The sequence below is a fragment of the Danio rerio genome, chromosome 16 (assembly GCF_052040795.2).
Source record: "Danio rerio strain M-AB ecotype USA chromosome 16, GRCz13ab, whole genome shotgun sequence".
Taxonomy (NCBI): Eukaryota; Metazoa; Chordata; class Actinopteri; order Cypriniformes; family Danionidae; genus Danio; species Danio rerio.
The window spans coordinates 2027501-2054822 of record NC_141036.1 but is presented as its reverse complement, the minus strand read 5'-3'; the positions used below and the strand labels follow the sequence as shown (position 1 = coordinate 2054822).

The 27322-nt window shown below is 33.9% G+C and overlaps 1 protein-coding gene across 12 annotated transcripts in view; it reads right to left on the bottom strand.

The window, feature by feature from the left end:
• Positions 1-27322, bottom strand: part of grik2 (glutamate receptor, ionotropic, kainate 2) — a 330719-nt gene that overhangs the window by 202634 nt on the left and 100763 nt on the right. For all 12 annotated transcript variants that reach the window (XM_087285783.1, XM_087285788.1, XM_087285789.1 and 9 more), the window contains 2 exon segments: positions 19178-19345; positions 16067-16324 (listed from right to left, as the gene is read on the bottom strand). In XM_087285783.1, coding sequence (XP_087141909.1) covers positions 16067-16324; positions 19178-19345 — 426 coding nt within the window.

Sequence of the window (27322 nt, the reverse complement as noted above, 5' to 3'; positions counted from 1 at the left end):
TTACATTACATCATTGATGTATTTGAAGTGCAAATTAAAATGAGAGATGCTTACTGCTTTTATTTCACGCAGAACAGCATGATCATTTGCAGGAGGAGAATAAAAAACTCAGAATCTCAAGTAAATGATGACAGAATTGTCATTTCTGGTACCGAATATTATTTTAAACGTACAACAGATCCTGTGAGACATCATTCGGAGCCATCCACATGAAAGCTTCAGTTCATTTTATTCTTATCTTCCTAATTAAAGACGCATAAGGATAAGCCATACAGATGGAAGTCATAATATTTTAGGGGAGAAATGAAATAGCCCCTCACTATCAATCTGTGTTCCAACTATGAACTACTTCCCAATGAAATGTTGGACACTTCTGTCAATGAAATGCCACCTAATAATGTAATGAAGCATTACGTTCCCACTTCAAAAGTTCATCAGCTGAATAAAGGAGATCTAGGTTGCCCCCAAAATCCCCATCGCCCTCATTTACTTCACACAATGGAAGACGTATTTCTGAGTTAGTCAGGACCTACAAGGAACTATAGAGTTCGTGTCTTCTGGAGTCTATTTCTACATCGGTCCCGTCCCAAATGCCATGAGATTGTAAGATGTCCCATTTTAGATACAAAAGCCGCACTGCTGTGGAGTTACACCACCAAAGGTTGGCCACTGATTCATTCATTTCCTTCAGCTTAGTCTCTTTATTCAGGGGTCACCACAGCAGAATGAACCGCCAACTTATCCAGCATATGTTTTATACCGCCCTTCTAGCTGCACCCCAGTACTTTTCACAGTAACACCATTGGAGAATCCATTATCCACCTGCACAAACTGTTTGCTAGTGCTATTGCCGGATCTGGCAAGTCTTAAAAATAATTTTGCTTTTCCATCATCTAGAGCAGTGTTTCCCAACCCTGATCCTAAAGGCACAGTAACATTACACGTTTTCAACCTGTCCCTAATCAAACTCGCCTGAATCAACTCATCAGGACTTTAGCAGAGGCTCCAAAACCTGAAAGGAATGGGTCAGATAAGGGAGACATCCAAAATATGTCCTGTTGGCGTGCCTTTAGGAACAGGGTTGGGAAACACTGATCCAGGTCCAGATCTTTTCCCAGCATCACGAATGTCAGGGTTGCCAAGTCTGCAGTTTTCCCTTGCAATTGGGCTACTTTTCAACACTTGTTTTTTAAGTCCATGTTAAAGGTTTTACATATTGCAAACCAAATTGATGTTCAATGATATAAATGATGCAGGTAGGATAAAACAGGACACTGGCCATTGGGCTCATTTTGATTGGCCATTGGGCTCATTTTGATGGGCTACTGGCCTCATTTTGATTGGCCAATGGGCTAGTTTTGATTGGCTATGCGCTAGTTTTGATTGGCCAATGGGGTAGCTTTTATTGGTCATTGGGCTAGTTTTAATTGGCCATTGGGCTAGCTTTAATTAGTTATTAGGCTAGACTTTGTTGAACATTTGGCTAGTTTTAATTGGTCACTGGGCTAGTTTTAATTGGTCATTGGGCTAGTTTTGGTTGGCTATTGGGTTAGTTTTAATTGGCCATTGGGCTAGCTTTGATTGGCCATTGTGCTAGTTTTAATTGGTTATTGGGCTAGATTTTGTTGGCCGTTTGGCTAGTTTTAATCGGTCATTGGGCTTTTGGTTGGCCATTGGGCTAGCTTTGATTGGTCATAGGGCTAGTTTTGATTGGCCATTGGGTTAGTTTCAATTGACCATTGGGTTAGCTTTGATTGGTCATTGGGTTAGTTTTCATTGGCCACTGGGCTATTTTTGATTGGTCATTGGGCCAGTTTTGATGAGCCACTGGGCTAATTTTGATTGGCTATTGTACTAGTTTTGATTGGTCACTGGGCTAATTTTGATTGGTCGTTGGGCTAGTTTTGATTGACTATTGGGCTAGCTTTGATTGGACATTAGGCTAGTTTTGATTGGATATTCGGTTAGTTTTGATTAGCCATTGGGCTAGTTTTGATTAGCCATTGGGCTAGTTTTGATTGGCCATTGGGCTAGCTTTGATTGGCCATGGGGCTAGTTTTGATTAGCCACTGGGCTAGTTTTGATTCACTGGGCTAGTTTTGATTAGCCATTGGGCTAGTTTTGATTAGCCATTGGGCTAGTTTTGCTTGGCCATTGGGCTAGCTTTGATTGGCCATTGGGCTAGCTTTGATTGGCCATTGGGCTAGTTTTGATTAGCCATTGGGCTAGCTTTGATTGGCCATTGGGCTAGCTTTGATTGGCCATTGGGCTAGTTTTGATTAGCCATTGGGCTAGCTTTGATTGGCCATTGGGCTAGCTTTGATTGGCCATTGGGCTAGCTTTGATTGGACATTGGGCTAGCTTTGATTGGACATTGGGCTAGCTTTGATTGGACATTGGGCTAGTTTTGATTGGCCATTGGGCAAGTTTTGATTGGCTGTAGGTTGGTTTTGTTGTTAAAACCTAGACACCCTGACAAATGGGTAAGCACCACATCGAAACACAGCATCAATACACTCGTAGCTTTTTGAATGTGTAAAAGTGTAACAGTCAATAGGGCGAATAAAGCCCCGCCTTCTAGTACAGGAGCCAATCAGTGATCTCTATAGACTGATGATTCTCCAGGGGAGAGGCTCTGACCAAACGTGAGTTTCTGCAGATGTTGTATGAATTGAATATTTCGAAATAAAACTAAAGAGACAGTTGGTGTTCAATCTTATTGGTGGTTCCAAATATGCCATTAATATCAATCAACAATCTTTGGAGAATTTGATGTTTCCCCATTCAAACAGAATTCCCAAGCAGAAGTTTTAAAAATGGACTCTAAGTAACATGCACAATTAATAATAATAATAATAATAATAATAATAAATAAGAATGCACACACTCTAGCAGCATTACTGTAGATCATTTGCTATTCATGCGCTAATGAAATGACTCCTACAGCTTCCAGTGAGCCGCTGGTTTACTTTTCAAGCCATTTGCGTAAATGAAAAACTGCATGTGGTGATCTTTATCGATTGCACCTAATACCTCCCAACCGTTTGTTGATTCATATTTAACAAAGCATTTATATTTAATCAGCCCAAGCGCTTATTAAAAGGCCCCGATCATGCAACAGAACGGCCCGTAATAAATATCCGTGGAGAGGCTGAATCGTTCGAGTGCTCCCTGCCAAAGTTGCTGTAAAAAAAAGAAGAAAAAAAAGCACGGCCTGTCTGACTTGTAATCCTCCGCGCTTGTCTGGTCCTCCTCCAGAAGAGCCAGTGATGTGAGATGAATGCTGCTTCCCTTTGGCATTAATTGAAGAGGAAAGTGAAAGCTGGCTTTTTGAGTGCTTCAGACAGGAAGGTGAAGGTTAATGTAGCCTTGACTGTGAGGGTTTATTTATGTGTGACTAAAAGTGTAGCGCAAATTGAATGAGATGTAGAAGCAGGTCACCGGCGTGACAAACTGCAAAGATTTAAATGCTTTGACGAAACATCCACAACCCTGTTCTCGTATTAAAATCAGAGGCTTCCTGAGATCTGGAAGGACATTTGAGAACTCTTATAGGTCGCATGGAATTAACATATGGAGTTATTTTAGATATTAGTATCAGTATTGTTAGTTTTTTGGATATCTAGTGCGTGCCAAAACAGTGTCATAATCCGTGTTCAAGTGATATAAATAGAGAAATAAATAGTTCAGCTTCTCGTTATTTCTTCTGACCAATCAAATGCTCTCTAGTATCTGACAAACCACGCCCCCTTCATGATGCATCACATTTAGCCACTCCCACTGGCAGAGCTGGGATAAAAACACAATATTAAAGAGGTGGAGCCCTTTATAAAAGGGGAGGAGCTACACAATGTCTTGGCCTCTCTACATGTTTCGGTTGACGTTACGTCAAACATCAGACAGGAAGGTGAAGGTTATTGTAGCCTTGACTGTGAGGGTTTATTTATGTGTGACTAAAAGTGTAGTGCAAATTGAATGAGATGTAGAAGCAGGTCACCGGCGTGACAAACTGCAAAGGTTTGAACGCTTTGACGAAACATCCACAACCCTGTTCTCATATTAAAATCAGAGGCTTCCTGAGATCTGGAAGGACATTTGAGAACTCTTATAGGTCGCATGGAATTAACATATGGAGTTATTTTAGATATTAGTATCAGTATTGTTAGTTCTTTGGATATCTAGTGCATGCCAAAACAGTGTCATAATCCGTGTTGAAGTGATATAAATAGAGAAATAAATAGTTCAGCTTCTCGTTATATCTTCTGACCAATCAAATGCTCTCTAGTATGTGACAAACCACGCCCCCTTCATGATGCATCACATTTAGCCACTCCCACTGGCAGAGCTGGGATAAAAACACAATATTAAAGAGGTGGAGCCCTTTATAAAAGGGGAGGAGCTACGCAATGTCTTGGCCTCTCTACATGTTTCGGTTGACGTTACATCAAACATCAGAAAGGTAGGTAAAGGTTAATGTAGCCTTGACTGTGAGGGTTTATTTATGTGTGACTAAAAGTGTAGCGCAAATTGAATGAGATGTAGAAGCAGGTCACCGGCGTGACAAACTGCAAACGTTTAAACGTTTTGACGAAACATCCACAACCCTGTTCTCATATTAAAATCAGAGGCTTCCTGAGATCTGGAAGGACATTTGAGAACTCTTATAGGTCGCATGGAATTAACATATGGAGTTATTTTAGATATTAGTATCAGTATTGTTAGTTCTTTGGATATCTAGTGCATGCCAAAACAGTGTCATAATCCGTGTTGAAGTGATATAAATAGAGAAATAAATAGTTCAGCTTCTCGTTATATCTTCTGACCAATCAAATGCTCTCTAGTATGTGACAAACCACGCCCCCTTCATGATGCATCACATTTAGCCACTCCCACTGGCAGAGCTGGGATAAAAACACAATATTAAAGAGGTGGAGCCCTTTATAAAAGGGGAGGAGCTACGCAATGTCTTGGCCTCTCTACATGTTTCGGTTGACGTTACATCAAACATCAGACAGGTAGGTAAAGGTTAATGTAGCCTTGACTGTGAGGGTTTATTTATGTGTGACTAAAAGTGTAGCGCAAATTGAATGAGATGTAGAAGCAGGTCACCGGCGTGACAAACTGCAAACGTTTAAACGTTTTGACGAAACATCCACAACCCTGTTCTCATATTAAAATCAGAGGCTTCCTGAGATCTGGAAGGACATTTGAGAACTCTTATAGGTCGCATGGAATTAACATATGGAGTTATTTTAGATATTAGTATCAGTATTGTTAGTTTTTTGGATATCTAGTGCATGCCAAAACAGTGTCATAATCCGTGTTCAAGTGATATAAATAGAGAAATTAACAGTTCAGTTTCTCGTTATATCTTCTGACCAATCAAATGCTCTCTAGTATCTGACAAACCACACCCCTTCAAGATGCATCACATTTTAGCCACTCCCACTGGCAGAGCTGGGATGAAAACAAAACTTTTTTGCAAGGGAGGAGCCCTTTATAAAAGGGGAGGAGCTACACGATGTCCTGCACTCTCTTCATGTTTTGGCAGAGATTATGTCAGACATAAGACAGGAGAGTGAAGGTTAATGTAGTCTTGACTGTAAGGGTTTATTTATGTGTGACAGTCTGCAGAGCCGTTACCGCTTTGACGAAACATCAACAACCGTTGTTCTCTCATTAATATCATAGTCTTCCTGAAATCTGGAAGGACATTTGAGAAGTTTATCCTTTGTGAATACGAGCAGACTTGGCTGTGATGATGTAAGAAACTTTACACGAGCACCTGGGAGTGAATTTCAGATGTATTCTTAAAATTAATATAGTTTTTAGGTATTAGTATCAGTAAAGTAGTAGTTGTTATGAAATTTATAAGCTAGTGCACATGAAAATCTGTATTTAAGAGATATAAATAAAGAAATAAGTCGTTCAGTTTCCTGTCAAATGTTCTAACCAATCAAATGCTCTCGAGTATCTGCTAAGCCTCGCCCCCTTTAAGATGCTTCACATTTTAACCACTCCCACTGGCAGAGCTGGGATAAGATCACAACTTTAAAGAGGAGGAGCTTTTTTTAAAAGGGGAGGAGCTACTCTATGTCTTGCCCTCTCTACATGTTTTGGTTGACGTTACGTCATCCCAGTAGATCAGCAGTTTCTGAAATACTCAGACCAGCCCGTCTGGCACCAACAACCATGCCACGTTCAAAGTCAGCAACTGGTAATTGTTGGTAGTTGGCTGATTAGAAACATGTGTTAACGAGCAGTTGGACAGGTGTACCTAATAAAGTGGCCAGTGAATGTACATTATATATATATATATATATATATATATATATATATATATATATATATATATATATATATATATATATATATATATATATATATATATATATATATACCATAAGTAGGATTCTGTATACATCTTCTAAATTTCAAGTGTGAGGTTGTAAATGAGCCATTTCCCCTCTAAATTTCAATCATCAGTCATCAGAATGCTACAATATGGTTGCAGTGCTCAGAAATAGTCTTAAAAATATCATTTCAACCAGCATTCTTCAATCCCTCTGCCTTTGGAAGTCCATTAAATGAGGTTTTATCCTTGCAATGGGAGAAAAAAAAATAACATCTTTAAAGGATTTGTCTGGAATGAAATTATCTTTAGGTTAAATTAAACTATCATTTCACCCCAGGCATAATCGTCCACTCATTTAAAAACGCACTATTAGTTTAAATTTAGCCCATAAGCAGCGGAGAGGCTCAGATTACAATGGTTGGCATTAAAATGATATTAGAAATATGAATTATTTCTCAGCAATAAAAAGGCAGTTTCAAAGCACCAGTTATCAAAGCAATTAATAAGACATTACAGGACATAAAGCCCTAAAAAATGATGCCTGTTTTGGAAACATGGCACCGCAGCTGTCTAAACAGTGTTGCTGGCACTGCTAGAGATATGATGGGCTTTGAAAAACACCTCTGGATTGCTGCACTCAAGCGGAATAAATTAAAACTGATGAAACGGATGAATGCATGCTGATGTATTTTCTTTGCCTTTCTTGTCCATGTTTTTAAATAGCCGATGTGGGTTCCAGCCAAATGGCTTTCTTTATAGAGGACTTTACACTAAAAACTGAACAGATCATCCAAAAAGTCACAAAGTACCATAAAGTCACAGGGACTGTTCACATTACATAACTTATACATATACACTTATACTACAATATTTATTTATTTATTTATTTATTTATTTATTTATTTATTTATTTATTTATTTATTTAGTAATTTATTTATTTATTTATTTATTTATTTATTTATGAGCAATTATTTGTTTATTTGTTCATTTATTATTATTATTATTACTGTATTTATATATGGATATTAACGTATTACTTATTTGTTAACTATTATGGCTATTGTGATCACTATTATTATTATTATTTTATTATTATTATTATTATTATTTTTTTTTTTTTTTTTATCATCATCATTATTATTAATTCACATATATATTTAATTTACTATTATTATTATTATTATTATTATTATTATTATTATTAATAAATAATTGACATAAATGTTTATTTATTTATTTATTTATTTATTTATTTATTTATTTATTTATTATTATTATTATTATTATTATTATTATTATATAACTATTTAATCGTTTTTTATTAATTAATTTATATATAAATAGTATTTTATTAATTATTATTATTATTATTATTATTATTATTATTATCATTATTATTATTATTTTAATAATTTTTTTATGATAATTATTGGTATTATTATTATTTTATATTATTATTATTATTATTATTATTATTTATATTATTATTATTATTATTATTATTTTATATTATTATTATTATTATTGGTATTATTATTATTATTATTATTATTATTAATAATATTAAATAGTTGACATAAATGTTTATTTATTTATTTATGTATTTATCATTATTATCATTATTATTATTATTATTATTATTACTATTATATAACTATTCACTAGTTTATTTATTATTAATTTATTTATATATAAATAGTATTATATTATTATTTTTTTTTTTCATAATTTTTTTTTTAGCAGTTCATTTCATTTTAGGGTTGCTGTTTTAATGCCATTTGTGATATTAGATATACACAGCCATGTTTAGAAACCCTTTTTTTACTACACAGAAACACACACACACACACACACACACACACACGCACGCGCACACACGCACGCACGCACGCATGCACGCACACGCGCACACACGCAATGTTTTTCAGTGATTCTTTGTAGTAACTGAGGTGCTTTTTAGTGGTTATATAGCTCATAATCATGGGGGAATCAAATTTAGGTATAGCAGTATTGGTTCTTTAGCTGTTCTTTTTGGTCCCAGAAACCCATTTAAATATAGTTATGTAGCACTGCTTTTTAAAGTGTGTGATGCACAATTGTTACAGTATGTCGAGAGCTTACATATTTGAATCAGTATTTTAACATTTATGACCCAATTCAACTCCAATATAAACGCCTGACTGCAATTCAGAAATAGTTGTTTTTAGTAGAGACAACACAAAAGTATTTTTGGTCACACTTTACAATAAGTTACATTCGTTAATGCATTAACTAACATGAGCAATACACATTTGCACTGCATTATTAATCATAATTCAGCATTTACTAATGCATTATTAACATCCAAGTTCATGTGTGTTAACATTAGTTAATGCACTGTGAATTAATGAACTAACATAAACTGTATTTTCATCAAAATGAACAAATACTGTAGAGAATGTTCATTGTTTGCTTATGTTAACATTAATACAACCTCCTGGTAAAGTTTTACCATATTTTAGCTGTAAAACATGTAATAAACAGAGCTGATCCTGGATCCTGAAAACAATATTTAAGAATACAGTGGTCATTAAAAAAGACATCATTGACTTCTCTGCATTCAGATTTGCAATGTTGATCAGCACTGTTCCTCTCTGCGGATGCGGTTTGTCCACGAATGGCATATGCATAACCTATTAATGCATTTCCCTCGACACATTAAATAATTTAGCAGCATTTGTTTTGTGCACTGCAGACACACACTGCTTTAGACGCCTCGCATTTGCTTTGACAACTCGCATATCAAAGTATAAATTATCAGCGCTCTTTTATAGCTGACACATCCTGCTAATAGAGCTCGTTTTATTCTGTGCTTGCACACATCAGCTGCCTTAAGCTCCTTTTTCAACACTTTGTCTTATCCTGTATCTACGATCATTGTGCTCTCTTAAAAATAATATGATTTATTGGCATTTATGGATTAATGTGGAGTCTTTATCTGCAGTAGAACCATTCAGATGGACAACAGATGTTTTTCTGCTGCTGTTTTTATTATTATTAAAATGTTTTTTTACATAAAGAAAATAAATAATAGTTGTTTTAAAGTGATAAATATAAATTATCTTTATCAATCTATCTTTTATACTGTTCTACACTGCAAAAAATATCTTACTTAGAGTCTTACTTAGAGTTTTTGTCTCATTTCTAGTCCAAATATCTAACAATTCTTGTTTTAAAAAATAAAATGTCAAAATTAAGAAAGTTTTTCCTTAAAACAAGCAAGATAATCTTATATCAAAAGGGAAAAAAAAACACAAGATTAGTTTGATTTAAGGAAAATCTCACTTAATCTTGACATATTAGTTCATAAAACAAGATATTTTAGATATTTGGACTGGAAACAAGACAAAACATAATAATAAAAGCACTTTTTGCAGTGTAAACCATTATAAGTAAATTTTTTTTCTTGTTTTACACAAAAGAAGATACTTTGAAAAATGTTGGAAACCAGTAGACATTGACTTCTATCATATTTCTTATCCTACTGGTTGTTAAAGGCGTAAGGTTTCTGACATATTTTTAATGGAGTAATGGGTGATTAAATATTTTGGCACGGCAGTTAAATATAGTATGTAAATGAGTAAATAAATAAATAAATGAATAAAGTTATCGCCATACTTCCCCAGTTGAATAATCACATTATGAATTCCAAATTTTTTATATATATATATTGTGAGTTTTATAAAATATTATGTTTAAATAGGCAAATAACATATTACTTACTGAAATATGCACAAATCTGCATCCATATCATATTTAATACATCTGAACAAAACTAACTAAAATTGCTTCTCAATAAAAAAATATTTTACTTCATTTTTTATATTTATTTAACTTTATTTTTTTTTTATTTTACTTAATTTATTTTAAAGTGCTTTAATTCTAAACATTTTTTTTCCAATTGTATTCATTTAGTTTTAGTTTTAATTTAAATATTTAATTTAAAATGCTTTAATGCTTAGCTAATTTATTTAATTAAATTTATTTTATTGTATTTATTTTATTTTGTCTTATTTTTTATTTTATTTAGTTTTTTATTATTTTATTTTACTTACTTTTCATTACATTATTTTTAATTCATTTTAATTGTGATTGTTAAGTTAAAATGCTTTAATGCTAGGCAAATTTTATTTATTTTATTTCATTTTTATTTTTTATTTTATTGTATTGTATTTATGTTGTTTTGTTTTTAATTATTTTTTATTTAAAGTTGTTTAATGCTTTGCTAATTTTATTTTCTATTTTATTAAATCTTAATTAAACTAATTTAATTATTTGCTAATTTATTTAATTTTATTAAAATTTATTTTATTTGTAATTTTATTTATTTGTATTTATTAAAATGCTTTGATTATTTGCTAATTTAACTTCATTTTTAAATATTTCATTAAATTTTTATTATTTAATTTTTATTTTAAAATTCGTTATGATTTTTTTATTTTATTTATAATTATTTAATTTAATATTTATTATTTTATTTTTAATTTAATTTTTTACTTAAATAGCTTTAATGCTTTGCTGGTTTAATTTAATTTAATTAATTTTAATTTTATATATTTATAATTTTATTTAACTGTATTTGTTTTGATTTATTTTTAATTGTTTTTTGCGTGTTTTAATGCTTTGCTTATTTTATTTTATTTTATTTTATTTTATTTTATTTTATTTTATTTTATTTTATTTTATTTAAATAAAGTCAACATTTAGTAAAAGGGTTTTGTTGAGTTGGGATTTGTTGAATTTACTTTTAAATAAAATAATTAAATAATTTTGTTTCCCTGTGTTTTCTCGACTCCAAAAATGAAAATTAAGTTCTCATTTACTCTCTCTTGACTGCTTTCAAAGCTTTACAAATTTCTGTTTTCTTTTAAACACAAAAAAAGATACTTTGAAGAATGACACAAAATGTCATAGTTTGGCTGAACTATCCCTTCAAGAACAGCTCACTGTAAGGTTAATCCAATGCCATCGCTGCAGAAATCAAAACCCTTCTGCTTTTAAGAGTGTATAGCATGTGAAAAACGCTGTCTGTGCCTCACGCTCATTTTTCTAACAGCATTTTGAAGCCGACAGCTGAGCCGTGTTGACAGAGCTTTGTGTTGCCGGCTGTCAGTCCACGTTTTCCATTTCAGAGCGGAGCCATTAGGGAATGCCATTATTGCTATTGATTTGCTTGTTTGCATTCGTTCATGAAGCCGTTGTACAGAAAAACGCAGGACTCCAGCTTGTGTGAGCATTTACACGTTATCCTGTCTATTCTTGTGTCCATCATACAGCTGAAGTCAAAATTATTCGTCCTTCTGGGATTTTTCTTTTCATTTTCAAATATTTCCCAAATGATGTTTAACAGAGCAAGGAAATTTCCACAGTATTTTCTATATTTTTTCTTCTAGAAAAAAATCTTATTTGTTTTTTTTCGGCTAGAAAAGATTTTTTTAGATGAATTTTTTTAGATTTTTTATAGCCATTTTAAGGTCAATATTATTAACCCCCTAAAGCAATATTTATATTGGATTGTCTACAGAACAAACCACTGTAATAAATGGCCTACCTAATAACCCGAACATAACCTTATTAAGCTTGTTAAGCCTTTAAATGTCACTTAAGGCTGAATACTAGTATCTTGAACAATATCTAGTGCAATATTATTTACTGTCATCATAGCAGAGATAAAAGAATTAGTTTTTAGAGATGAGTTATTAACACTATTATATTATGCTTAGAAATATGTTGAAAATGAAAATCTCTCCATTAAGCAAAAATTGGGGAATATAGTCATGGAATCAGGATGTATTATAAAATAATTTGGTTTCTTTGAAAGACCAATTGCTGAAAACATTGCATTTGAAGATGATTTACATACATAGTGTGCAGTAAGTACAGTAATATTATATGGATTTTATGTGATGCATTATATAGTATGAGAGAGCTCTTTACTGTACCTTTGTTTAGTAAACGAGTGGTTATAACTTTGTTTGCATTGATTGAATAAATCTTAAATTAAGAAGCCATTCGTTCATTTGTTCGTTTGTTCATTCATTCGTTTGTTCATTCTATTGTTCATTCATCCAGTTGCTTACTTGTTTATTTATTAATTGATTTAACTATTATTTTATTAATGTGTTAATTAAATACTAATTTGTACTCTCAAAATTATTACCATGTAATTATAATCTTAATATATATCTTAATATAATATAATATAATATAATATAATATAATATAATATAATATAATATAATATAATATACTATAATTTTAAAAGAAAGAGTTAAGAATGCAAATTCTTACACATTTCTGAAAAAAACTGAATTGTATAAGTGAACCATTATTATTATTATTATTATTATTAATGTTATTATTTGTTTATTTATTTATTTATTATTGTTGGCTGTTATTTATTTAATTTATTAGTAATGTATTTATAATGATTATTATTATTATTATTATTATTATTTTTTTTTTATTATTATTATTATTATTATTATTATTATTATTATTTCTGTTTTTATTTGTTTATTTATTTATTATTATTGATGTTGTTATTTATCTATTTTATTTATTAGTAATGTATTTATTATTTTTATTATTTTTATTAATATTATTATTATTATTATTATTATTATTATTAGAATTATTTATGTTATTATTTGTTTATTTTTATAATTATTGCTTGTTATTTATTTATTTTATCTATTAGCAATGTAATTGGTATTTCATATTATTTTTATTATTATTATTATTATTATTATTATTATTATTATTATTATTATTATTGATATTAATAATACTATTTCTGTTGTTATTTGTTTATTTATTTATCATTATTGATGTTGTTATTTATCTTTTTTATGTAATAGTAATGTATTTATTATTATTATTATTGTTGTTGTTATTATTAATATTATTATTTGTTGTTTTTGTTGTTGTTGTTTTTAATGGATTCATACATTTCTTTCCATTGTGGAAACAAGCTTGTATTCACGCACAACTCTTAAAAAACTAAATTGTATTCATAAAACGTTATTATTATTAATATTTTTATAACAATTATTATTATTATTATTATTATTATTATTTGTATATTTTATTATCATTGTTATTAATATTTTTTTTGTTTATTTATTTATTTAATTCTATACTGGAAACAAGCTTCCATAATAACACATCAAACATCCCTCGGCCTTTGTTGTGCCACACATGAAGACAGTGTCGCCAAATAACAGTGTGTTGTTGCTGTGCAGAAGAGCGAACGAGAAAATTCTGGCAGCAAATCCTGTAGCTGGCGAGTTTGCTCCTGAGGCGACCTCTGGCATATGGCGAATGTACCTCTGACTGCGACACCACTTGCTGCCTACTGTTCAAACAGAGCCCGTCAACCAGGGAGGGTTTGGACGAACTGTAGGCCAGACGGAGACCAGGGAATGGGGGACAAAGTTTGGGCCAAAGGGTCAAGTCTGGAGAATAATCACAATTGGTGTGTCCCAAATCATTCATTTTTTTGCTTCTCTTATTTATCAGGGGCCACAGTGGAATGACTCGACAACTAATCCAGCATATGTTTTACGCAGGGGATGCCTTCCAGCTGAAATCATGCAAAAACCCAGTTCCAAATCGTACACTCTAATAACTGCTTTTGCTGCTTGTTTAAACTACTTTTTCTTTTTAAAATGAGCAGAATCAACACAATTCTTGAGTTATTTAGGGGGACAACATCTTTTTTTATGATTAATTTACTTACATTTGTAAAACCTATTAAGGTAAGTAAAAAGAATAAATGCACTTTAAATAACCACATGATTTACTTATTCAAAGGTTAAAAAGAAGTGTAATGTTGAAGACCGCACACACTCAGTGATTGAGATTTGCTCAGTAGCAGTAAGGGTGGAGCTTTTATCACTGGGGTTGGATTACTTGATTTATGTTTGATTGTGAAAGCAAAATTCTTCTACGTGAATGATTTTGTCACTTCCTAATGGTGAATGCTATTATATTAACTGTATAATTAATAACTTTTGGGAAGTTTGGTCAATAATTTCCCCAATTGGCGATTTTACCATATTAAGACTTTGAGACTTTTAAGAATTCTTTTGAGACTATTTTAAGACTTTTTTAGACTTTAAAATTTTTTTGATACACTTTTATACTTTTTTTTTTTACTTTGAGACTTTGAGACTTTAAAATCTTTTTACTTTTTCTTTTTAATCTTTCTTTAAAATCTGTAATCTTTTTTAGATTTTGTTTTACTTTGAGGCTTTTGAAACTTTTTTTATTTTCTTGAGACTTTTAAAACTTCTTTTGAGTCTTTTTTTAAAGATTTTTTTCTGAGACTTTTGAGACTTATTTTGAGACTATTTGAGACTTGAGAATTTTTTTTTAGATTTTATTTTTTTTTAAACATTTTTAGACTTTTTGACTAGTTACATTTTTTGAGACTGAAATTTTTAAATACTTTTTTGAAACTTTGACACTTTTTACTTTTTTGAGGCTTTTTGAGACTTTTTTTAGACTTTTTTGGAGATTTTTTGAGACTTTTGAAACTTCTTTTCAGACTTTTAAGACTTATTTTAAGACTTCTTTTGAGACATTTTTGAGACTTTGAGACTTTTGAGACTTTTCTGAGACTTTTAAGACTTATTTTAAGACTTATTTTAAGACTTTTTTGAGACTTATTTTGAGACTTATTTGAGACTTATTTGAGACTTTGAGAATTTTAAGACTTTAAAAGTTATTTGAGACTTGTTGAGTTTTTTGAGACTTTTGAGACTTAAGAATTATTTTAAGACTTCTTTTAAGACTTATTTGAGACTTTAGTTTTTTTGAGACTTGAGACTTCTGAAACTTTTGAGACTTCTTTTGAGACTTCTTTTTAGACATTTTTGAGACTTTTTGAGACTTTTTGAGACTTATTTTAAGACTTCTTTTAAGACTTTTTTGAGACTTTTTGAGACTTTTAAGACTTATTTTAAGACTTATTTTAAGACTTCTTTTGACACTTTGAGTTTTTTTTGACATTTGAGACTTCTGAAACTTTTAAGACTTCTTTTGAGACTTCTTTGAGACTTTGGGACTTTTTGATACTTTAAGTCTTTTTGGCAACTTTGTTGATTGCTAAGTCTTGGCTAAAATGTTAAAAGTTGAATTGTATTTCACATTTTACTCGCTTTTGTGCAAGTAAAAGTTTTTTTTTATTTGATTCTTTTGTATTTTTTAATTGTTCTTGTCTTTGACTTGTTGATTGTAGTTTTGAGTTATTGTGAAGCACATTAGTCAACTTGGATCCTCTAGGGATAGTTTTTATTAGTTTCATTTTAATTAGTTAAAATTCATATACAACACTGTTGAGTGTGTAAGTAAGTGCATACGTACATCCAGTTGAAGTCTAAATTTTTAGCCCCCATATTTTATTAACCCCCATGTATATTGTTTTTCTTAATTAGGTTAATTGGGTAAATTATGCAAGTCATTTTATAACAGTGGTTTGTTCTGTAGACAATAAAAAAAATTGACCTTAAAATGGTTTGGCAAAAATAAAACAAATAAGACTTTCTACAGAAGAAAAAAAACATTATAGGAAATACTGTAAAAAAAAAAAACCTTGCTGTTAAACATCTTTAAATAATAACTCAACTGTAGTGCACAGTGTGCCGCAGCAGTGAACTAGCTCTCACCTGTGCTGTCGTCATAAACCACGGTGACCGTTTTCCACTTGAAGAAGTGCACCAGGTCTAAAATGGCCCTGCTGAGGGAGGAGAAGTCGGGGTACAGGTTGACGTAGAAGGAGTCTCGGTTGTCTGACACTTGGTGCTTCCACTTGGTCTGTATGTGTGGCACCCCGAGAGCGTTACAGATGGACTGCACCGCGTTGGCAGAGGAGCTGTGCGAGGGCCCGAAGATGGCAGCCACTCCCAGAGAGAGCTGGTCACAAGCTGGACAAACACAACACACAGTGATGAAAAACTGCTTTAGTCACCTTCTGGACTCTAGTTTATGTGTAAGTAGACAAACACTGAATCTGCATCAGAGAAATACACAGATTTATTTATTTTTGCCCATCATTATGTCCATATTCTATTCTATTCTATTCTATTCTATTCTATTCTATTCTATTCTATTCTATTCTATTCTATTCTATTCTACTGCATTGTATTGTATTGTATTATATTATTTTATATTATATTATATTATATTATATTATATTATATTATATTATATTATATTATATTATATTATATTATATTATATTATATTATATTATACTGTATTATATTATACTATATTATATTATATTATATTATATTATATTATATTATAGTATATTATAGTATATTATATTTAAATTTTTAAAATAGTATATTTATATAAATTTATTCACTTCTTATATTAACTTAATTTTAATTTAATAATATGCATATGGTTATATGATTTATGTACAATACAGTTTTGATAGACGTAAAGTAATATGTTAAGTCATATTTTTATAATTGAGATTATGTATTTACTTATGTAAATGTGGAGAATTATATTATACTACATTAATTTTATATTAATTGAATGCAAATTTTCCTATTCAGATGCAATTTCATATAGCACTTCTTGATAACAAAAAACAAGAATTCTGATATTTTATACTCATAAACTGTTTACAATTAAGTTGTTTCCTTTTTTTTACAGAACTGCAGCTTAAAGGGATAGTTCACCCCCAGAAAGCAAGATATTCTGAGTAATGTGTTAAACCAGCAGACATTCACACCCACAGTAGGAACATAAATTATTATGGAATCAATGGCTGCTGTTTTTCAACATTCTTTGAAATTTCTTCTTTTTTACTTGACAGATTTTATTCAACAGGTTTGGAGGTTGAATAAATGATGATGGAGTTTTTTATTTTTTTGGGTGAACTATTCTTTTATTTTTTTCACAATTACAAGTGCATGAGTTGTTTCACAATTCAGATTTTAGATCCAGAAATTATGTTAAGATTTTTTTATTTAATAAAAATGTTATTGCTGTTTTATTTTTATTGATATTTTATCTTATTTATATTTTATAGACATTTTATTTGTATTTTTATTTAATTGCCTTTATTTTATTTTATTTATTGTTATTTTTATTTAATTGCATTTATTTTATTTATTTATTTTTTGTTTTATTTATTTGTATTTATATTATTTGTATTTATTTTTAATTTTATTAAATTGTATTTATTTTATTAAAGTTTTTCATAATGTTTTGCTAATTTTATTTTATTATTATTTTTTAAATTCTTATTATTTATTTTTAATTTTATTTCATTATATTTATATTTATTTTATTCATTTTTAATTATGCTTTGCAAATTTTATTTTATTATTATTTTATTTTACTGTATTTTTATTTATTTTTAATTAAATTTTATTTTATTGTATTTATTTTATTTTATTTTCAATTTTATTTTATTGTATTTATTTAGCTTTTATTTCATTTTTAACAATGCTTTGCTAATTTTATTTTATTAGTATTTTATTTATTTATTTATTTTTTAAGTTTTAATATAATGCTTTAATATTTTTATTTTTTGATATTTTATTTTATTTTATATTATTTTTATTTTATTGATATTTTATATTATTGATTTTTATTTTTTTATTTTATTTAATTTTTTTTGCAATTGTAAGATTAACATGTATGTACAGACCATTCCATGCTCAGACTGTGGATTAAATGTAATATTGTTGTGAATAATATAATATATTTACAAGCTGGCAAAAGAGTATAAATGAATTTCACTTTATGCAAAGCCCAATCCACACAAGAGTAAAGTTACAATGCTGTCCAAAATAATAATTTTTGTGCAACAATGGTAACACTGAGCTCATTTACTGTACTTTTATTACCCCCAGTTTTCTGGCAGAACCGCTGCGTTTAATTGCATCTTTGTAATCTTTAAATAAAGTGGCATGGAAAGCAGTGCAGTTCCAGTGGCAGCGGCTAATGAAGTGTATAATGATTATAAGAGAATTCAGATGTTTCCCCAGCGTGTAAATGACAGATGACGGCAGCCTGCAGACCTGTCCCAGGGGTATTTACTGAATCACCCCTTCTGAATCATTACCTAAAACCAATCCATTCTCTCTGCATATGCAGCAGAAACACACTTCAGTGAGTTCAGTCTCTGATATACAGTTGAAGCCAGAATTATTAGCTCTCCTGTATCCTTTTTACCCCAATTTCTGTTTAACAGAGGGATTTTTTCAAGCACATTTCTAAGCATAATAGTTTTAATAACTCCTTTATTTTATCTTTGCCATGATGAGAGTAAATAATATTAGACTAGATTTTTTCAAGACACTAGTATTCAGCTTCACTAGCTTAACTAGCTTAATAAGGTTAAGCTCGGGTAATTAGGCAGGCCATTGTATAATGATAGTTTGTTCTGTAGACAATCAAAAGACAGTATTGCTTTAGGTGGCTAATGATACCAGTATTCAGCTTAAAGTGACATTAAAGGCTTAACTAGCTTAATAAGATTAAGCTCGGGTAATTAGGTAGGCCATTGTATAATGATAGTTTGTTCTGTAGACAATCAAAAGAAAATATTGCTTTAGGTGGCTAACGATACCAGTATTCAGCTTAAAGTGACATTAAAGGCTTAGCTAGCTTAATAAGGTTCAGTTCGGGTAATTAGGCAAGCCATTCTGTAAAGATAGTTGGTTATCTAGACAATTGAAACAAATATTGACCTTAAAATAGTTTAACTAAGCTAATAATTTTGATTAGACAGGCGGCTGGAGACACTTTACCTTTTCTGGAGGCCTCGAAGCTGTCGTGGATGTTTATCCGCTGGATGTCGTATGTGAGTGTGGTGTTTGGCAGTAAAGTTCTGTTCCTGTTGATTGTATTTAAAGCAAACTTAAAGGCAAGTTCTTCAGCACCTGATGGGCCACTTTCGATGGATTCAAATATCCCCCCTAAAAGAGTGAGAGAGAGAGAGAAAGAGAGAGGTTTATTAATTCGTTCATTCATTTTCTTTCCACTTAGTCTCTTATTTCAGAGGTTGCCACAGCGGAATGAACCGCCAACTATTCCAGCATTTGTTTTACACAGCTGATGCCCTTCCAGCCACAACTCAACACCCATACACTCTAATTAACACACACACACACACCCATACACTACGGCCAATTTAGTTAATCAATTCCCCTATGGCGCATATGGAGAAATCCCACACCAACACGGGGAGAACATGCAAACTTATGCATTCAACAACACTAGACAAATATCATGTATATCACAACATCACCTCAACTTTAGCATTAAAACAATAATTAATATAAAAAAAAACACCAAAATTGTCTTTACTGTGTTTTATTACTAGATGTGACACCTATGTGTGTGCGTGTGTTTGTGTTTATAAATGTATATACAATGGTCCCTTGTTAATCGCAGGAGTTATGTCCTAAAAAATAACCCGCGACAGGCGAAATCCATGAAGTACTCAGCTTTATTTTTTACAATTGTTATAGATGTCTAATTTATACAATTTAGATGTCAAATATATACAGATGTTATAGATGACAAGGCTGTAAAACCCCTCGCTACACACTTTATACACCTTTCCCACACAGGCATTAACATGTTTCCTGCAGTCACTGATCCACAAAGCTAAAGCCTCATTCACACTACAAGCGACTCTCAGCGGCAAAGCGACAAGAGACAGTTCATTTCAGCGGAGAGCGAGCGACTTCCAGCGGTCTGCGTCTACGCGACCAGGTGGGTTGAGAATCCTTCAGCTTCATGCAAATGCAGAGCAACTTTGTTGAGCGACACCCAATAGGAGCCCCAGTACAGCTCACATGATCCTCTGCCAGCTCGCTCAGTGGCCGGATGTATTTGTGCTGTATATATCTACACACCCCTGCGTTTGAAGCAGGTCGCCACCCAGAGCAACAGGCAGCTACAAAGCCGCTGCAAGTGTGAATGAGGCATAAAGCAGACTCCGCCCTTATGATGGTCTTGTTGTGGACAATCACAACCTTTTTTTGCATATTTATTAAAATAAATAGGCATAGCTGCTGTCGTCCTTATGATATTTCCCTTCTTCTATATGTAACAAACTGAAGATTTATTCATTCTGTAATGGCGCTCTACAGCTATGCAACTTCTACTTTTGACATGTCCAGAAGTCCAACTTTTTGTGCGATGGTTAGCATCTTTCTCTGCCTTTTGGGTGCCCTTGACTGTGCAGAATGTTTTGTCGACACTGTGGGGTTTGTTGGGGAGAAAACTTGCAAGAAGTACAGCACTTCAGTGTCACACTGCTAGCAAATGTGTACATTTGGCAAGCTGAATGCATTCTGTACCGTACAGGAGAGACGGCATGAAAGAGATTGATTGACTTTGTTCTACAGCCAATCAGGACGCAGAACACAATGCACTGTAAAAATAAAAAGAAAGCATGACAAATTGCACTGAAGAAATCCACGAAACTGCGACGCCGCAAAAGGTGAACCTGCGTTTTAGCGAGGGAGCAGTGTATAAAGTTAAGGGCAAAATTATTATCCCTCCTGTTAAATATAGTGATACTTAGTGGAGCAAGGAATTTTTCACAGTATTTCCTATAATATTATTTCTGCTTCTTTCTTATTTGTTTTATTTCAGCTAGTATAGCAGTTTAAAATTTAAAAAAATATATATTTAAGGTAGATATTATTAGCCCCTTAAGCAGCATTTTATTTCAGTTGTCTACAGAACAAACTATCATTATACAATGGCTTGCCTAATCACCCGAGCTTAACCTTATTAAGCTAGTTAAGCCTTTACATGTCACTTTAAGCTGAATACTAGTATCATTAGCACCCTTAAGCAACATTTTATTTTGATTGTCTACAGAGCAAACTATCATTATACAATGGCCTACCTAATTACCCGACCTTAACCTTATTAAGTTAGTTAAGACTTTACATGTCACTTTAAGCTAAATACTGGTATCAGTAGCCCCCTTGAGCAATATTTTATTTTGATTATCGACAGAACAAACTATCTTTACACAATGGCCTGCCTAATTACCCGAGCTTAACCTTAAGTTAGTTAAAACTTTACATGTCACTTTAAGCTGAATACTGATATCATTAGCCCCTTTGAGCAATATTTTCTTTTGATTGTCTACAGAACAGACTATCTTTATACAATGGCCTGCCTAATTACCCGAGCTTAACCTTATTAAGTTAGTTAAGACTTTACATGTCACTTTAAGCTAAATACTGTTATCAGTAGCCCCCTTGAGCAATATTTTTATTAAGTGTCTACAGAACAAACTATCTTTACACAATGGCCTGCCTAATTACCCGACCTTAACCTTATTAAGTTAGTTAAGACTTTACATGTCACTTTAAGCTGATTACTGGTATCATTAGCCCCCTAAAGCAATATTTTCTTTTGATTGTCTACAGAACAAACTATCATTATACTACGGCCTGCCTATTTACCCAAGCTTTACTTTATTAAGCTAGTTAAGCCTTTATATGTCACTTTAAGCTGATTACTGGTATCAGTAGCCCCCTTAAGCAATATTTTATTTAGATTGTCTACAGAACAAACTATCATTATACAATGGCACACCTAATTACCCGAGCTTAACCGTATTAAGCTAGTTAAGCCATGTCACTTTAAGCTGAATACTATTGATAAAAAATAGTTAAATAGTATGTGCTGTCATCATGACAAAGATAAAATAAATCAGTTATTAGAAATTAGCTATAAAAACTACTATATTTATAAATGTATTTGAAAATCTCTGTTATACAGAACTGGAAAAAAATATTAAAGAATTACATACAGTATAAATACATTTGCAGACTCCTTCCAGAAGCTCAATCTGCACTACAGCGTCTGCCTGACAGGCTGTATATAAATGGATGCCTTTAGTGTCGGGGACTGATGTGTTCTGATTGGCTGGCGAATCAATCAATCAAGCCCAGGGGAGCAGTGAAGCTCAGCGTGCAGAGATTGAAGTGTTTTGCAAGGGTCGGTCAGCAGTTTGGCCCTGTTGACTCACCAGACTGGCGCTCCATTCACTGCTTTACTTACACTCACTGGAGGCTCAGGCATTTAAATGACCCCGCAAGACAGTGTAAATAAAGGCTTTACAGTACACGACTCTCTACTGTTGAATTTACACAAAATATAGGTGAGATGTGATGATTAATGTTGTGAAATGCTGTGAAAAAATTCTTTGCTCTGTTAAACATAATTTGGGAAATATTAAAAGAAACAAAAGGAAAATAATTGGACTTTAAGTGCATACTCTTGAACTCACCTCTGTATTTTAGCACCGAGTTGTGATTTTGAAGCAAGCAGGTATGTAAAATATTAATGCAATATTGATTTTTCTGCATGTACGCAAACATAAAGTTACTAAAGGTCAGAAGAAACAGACACTGGCCAGACAGACAACAGGTAACAACACACTTTCTCCGGGGAAAAGGCACACACACACATGCTAAATATCCATCATCCATCATGCAGGCCGATGTCTGACAGTGATAAACTGACGCTTGCGTGACATAATACATCTGTTTCCTATGGAGAGACATCAGTGGCTCATCAAGCAAGCATCTGACCAAGAGATTCAGAATTTTTTCTTACATTCATATCTTGTCACAAGTTTGCTTGTTACTCACAAACGCACAGTTCTTAGGAATTATAGAAAAAACATTTACAATATAAGTCTCACCAATAGCTGACAGGACAAGGAGTTTTGACAAAATAATACCAGACAAAGGAATAAAGTGAACTCACAAATGCACAAGACATGATTAAACAGATTACAAGCAGGAGTGTGACACAGGTGGAGCTACTGACACTAATGAATGGCGGGAAAACTGAACAAGGGAATCACATGATGTAAACAGGAGCACATGGAACAAACACATGGGATATCACATGACATGAGCACAAGACACTCCGACGTCTCGATTTCTGCTGTTTTAGGGTCAGAATTTGGTGTCAACAACATAAAAGCATGGATCCATCCTGCTTTGTATCAGCTGTTCAGGCTGGTGGTAGTAGTGTAATGGTGTGGGGGAGATTTTCTTGGCACACTTTGAGCTCATTAGTACCAATTAAGCATCAACGCCACAGCCTACCTGAGCATTGCTGCTGACCATGTCCATCTCTTTATGACCACAGTGTACCCATCTTCTGATGGCTGCTTCCAGAAGGATAACACATCATGTCATAAAGCGCCAATCATCTCAGACTGGTGAACATGACAATGAGTTCACTGTACTCAAATGGCCTCCACAGTCACCAGATCTCAATCCAATAGAGCTCCTTCGGGATGTGGTGGAACTGGAGATTTGCAACTGCGTGATGCTATCAAGCCAATATGGAGCAAAATCTCTGAGGAATATTTCCAGTAGCTTGTTGAATCTATGCCACGAAGGATTGAGGCAGTTCTGACGGCAAAAGGGGGTCCAATCCGGTACTAGTGAGGCGTACCTAATAAAGTGGCCGGTAAGTGTATATTTTCCATAAAATAAACAAATATAAATGTTCATTTTTTTATGCAGTCTCATTTAATGCACACCTAGCCCTGGCCTACTTATGTACAATCTTAAACATGCTGCAACCTCATCTGGGTTCATTATATTCCCATTTCCGTCATTTTCCCAGTTTCCTTAATTCCAACAATTCCCGTGGAAACTACTGTGTACATTTACATAATTTATTCATGTAAGTACCAAAAACCCAGTTAAACGTTAACAGTATGCATGCTCCTCCAGCTGAGTATATGCTGCATTTCATCAGACGTGAAGATCTTTCCAGACTTCACATTAATGCACAGCGATTGCTGGTTTTTCCTCATTGCCATAACCTAACGCACAGACTTCAGAACATACTGTAGCGTAAAGTCCCTAAATAGATAACACTTTGAATATCAGCTTTTTTTTTTCTCCTTTATTTGTATAGCGCTTTTACAATGTATATTGTGTCAAAGCAGCTTCACATAAATGGCCATAGTAACTGGATCCGACTACTATGGTGAACCTGACAATGAGATTACTGTAATATTCGATAAGATTCACAGATTTGAAACTAAAGAATCACTTCAAAAGCAGCCATCACTACAGATGAGGAGCATTTCATTCTAAAAGTCTGTAAATGGCACCTCATTCAATGATGGTGTACAATTAAGCAAATGTAACCCACCGGTCCTACTGCACCCAATCCGGTCTGAGTTGGGATCGAACTGGCGATTCTTTCCATGGGAGTTGGTTGCTTTGACAAGGAGGCTCGAGACCATGGCCTTTAGTGTCTGTCGCTAGAGCACCTTTAGAGGTCAGAAGAGTGAGGTTTGACTGCAAAGCACTACCTTAGCTGGCCTTCGTTACACTCACCCCCATACCAGACAAGCCCCTAAGTGTAACCCACCGGTCCTATTTCACCCAACCCGGTCTGAACTGGGATCGAACCGGCGATTCTTTGCATGGGAGTTGCTTGCTCTAACAAGGAGGCTCAAGACCATGGCCTCTAACGTATGTCACTAGAGCACCTTTTAAAGTCAGAGCAGTGAGGTTTACATGCTTAGCACTTTGCTAGCTGGCCTCCGTTACATTCACACCCCTGAACCTCACTCCCATCCCGGACGAGCCCCCAAGTGTAACACACTAGTCCTACTGCACCCAACCTGGTCTGAGCTGGGATCGAACCGGGACGAGCCCCCAAGTGTAACCCACCAGCCCTACTGCATCAAAACCAGTCTGAGCTGGGATTGAACTGGCGATTCTTTGCATGGGAGTTTGCATTGCAAGACTGCTCAAGACCATGGCGTCTAACGTCTGTCGCTAGAGCACCTTTTAAGGTCAAAGAAGTGAGGTTAACCTGCATAGCACTTTGCTAGCTGGCCTCCATTACACTCACGCTTCTAAACCTAACTTCTATCCCGGACGAGCCCCCGTGTGTAACCCACCAGTCCCACAGCACTTAACTCGTTTTGAGCTGGGATCGAACAAGCGATTCTTTGCATGGGAGTCGGTTGCTTTAACAAGGAGGCTCAAGACCATGGCCTCTAGCGTATGTCACTAGAGCACTTTTTGAGGTCAGAGCAGTGAGGTTTACCTGCATAGAACTTTGCAAGCTGGCCTCCGTTATATTCACACCCCTAAACCTCACTACCATCCCGGACGAGCCCCCAAGTGTAACCCACCAGTCCTACTGCATCTAACCTGGTCTGTGCTGGGATCGAACCAGCGATTCTTTGCATGAGAGTTGGTTGCTCTAACAAGGAGGCTCAAGACCATGGCCTCTAGCGTCTATTGCTAAATCACATTTAGAGGTCAAAGGAGTAAGGTTTAGCACTTCGCTAGCTGGCTTTCATTACACTCACCCCCTAAACCTCACTCCCATCCCGGACGAGCCCCCAAGTGTAACCCACCAGCCCTACTGCATCAAAATCAGTCTGAGCTGGGATTGAACCGGCGATTCTTTGCATGGTGGTTTGCTTTGCTCTAAAAAAAAGCTCAAGACCATGGCGTCTAACGTCTGTCGCTAGAGCACCTTTTAAGGTCAGAGGAGTGAGGTTTACCTGCATAGCACTTTGCTAGCTGGCCTCCATTACACTCACGCCTCTAAACCTAACTTCCATCCAGGACGAGCCCCCATGTCTAACCCACCAGTCCTACAGCACTTAACTGGTTTTGAGCTGGGATCGAACCAGTGATTCTTTGCATGGGAGTCGGTTGCTTTAACAAGGAGGCTCAAGACCATGGCCTCTAGCGTATGTCACTAGAGCACCTTTCAGGTCCGAGCAGTGAGGTTTACCTGCATAGCACTTTGCTAGGTGGCCTATGTTACATTCACACCCCTAAACCTCACTCCCATCCCGGACGAGCACCCAAGTGTAACCCACTAGTCCTACTGCACCCAACCTGGTCTGAGCTGGGATCGAACCGGCGATTCTTTGCATGAGAGTTGGTTACTCGAACAAGGAGGCTCAAGATCAAGGCCTTTAGCATCCAAATGTACAGCAGGAATGATACAACTTTTCCAAACACAGGTAAACCTTGCTATCATTGCAGGCCTATTGACTACCTGATCACCTCACTCGGCACAAGTTGTGATATATTTATCACACAGCAGCTACATAATCAATGCTAACACAATACATCCACTTCTGCATCCGCGGGGAACACTTGCTTACAGCCGAGCAGCAGAACAGCTCAGAGGAAATTAGTAAAGTAGCGGCCATCGTCCCGTCTGAGGGAAACGAGACTGTCATTTATCATCTAACTCGATCAATCGCTGTGACCACACTGGGCTATAGCCTACAAAAACTGATCAATATCATACAAGGAAATGAACTTTAAAGACTCCATGAAATACAAAGAGTCGTGGGTTTTAATTTCATGCCTGTTAGCTTTGAGGGCATCCACTCACATGCTGAAAAATAAGAGGTTTTTCTTTGTAAACAAGTATTAGGTAGCTTCTTCATGCACTCAAAAATGATGTTTGTTGTTTGTTTGAACTACTTAATTAAAATGAGCTGAAACAACACAAATATTGAGGCTTTTTGGGGGACAAAATAATTGTTTTATGTTCAATCCACTTAAATATGTTCATTCATTTTCATTCATTCATTTTCTTGTCGGCTTAGTCCCTTTATTAATCCGGGGATGCCACAGCGGAATGAACCGCCAACTTATCTAGCACATTTTTTACACAGCGGATGCCCTTCCAGCGGCAACCCTTCTCTGGGAAACATCCACACACACACACACACACACTTATACACTACGGACAATCTAGCCTACCCAATTCACCCGTACCACATGCCTTAGGACTGTGGGGGAAACTAGAGCACCTGGGGGAATCCCACGCAAATGCAGGGAAAACATGCAAACTCCACACAGAAATGCCAACTGAGTCGAGGTTCGAACCAGCGACCT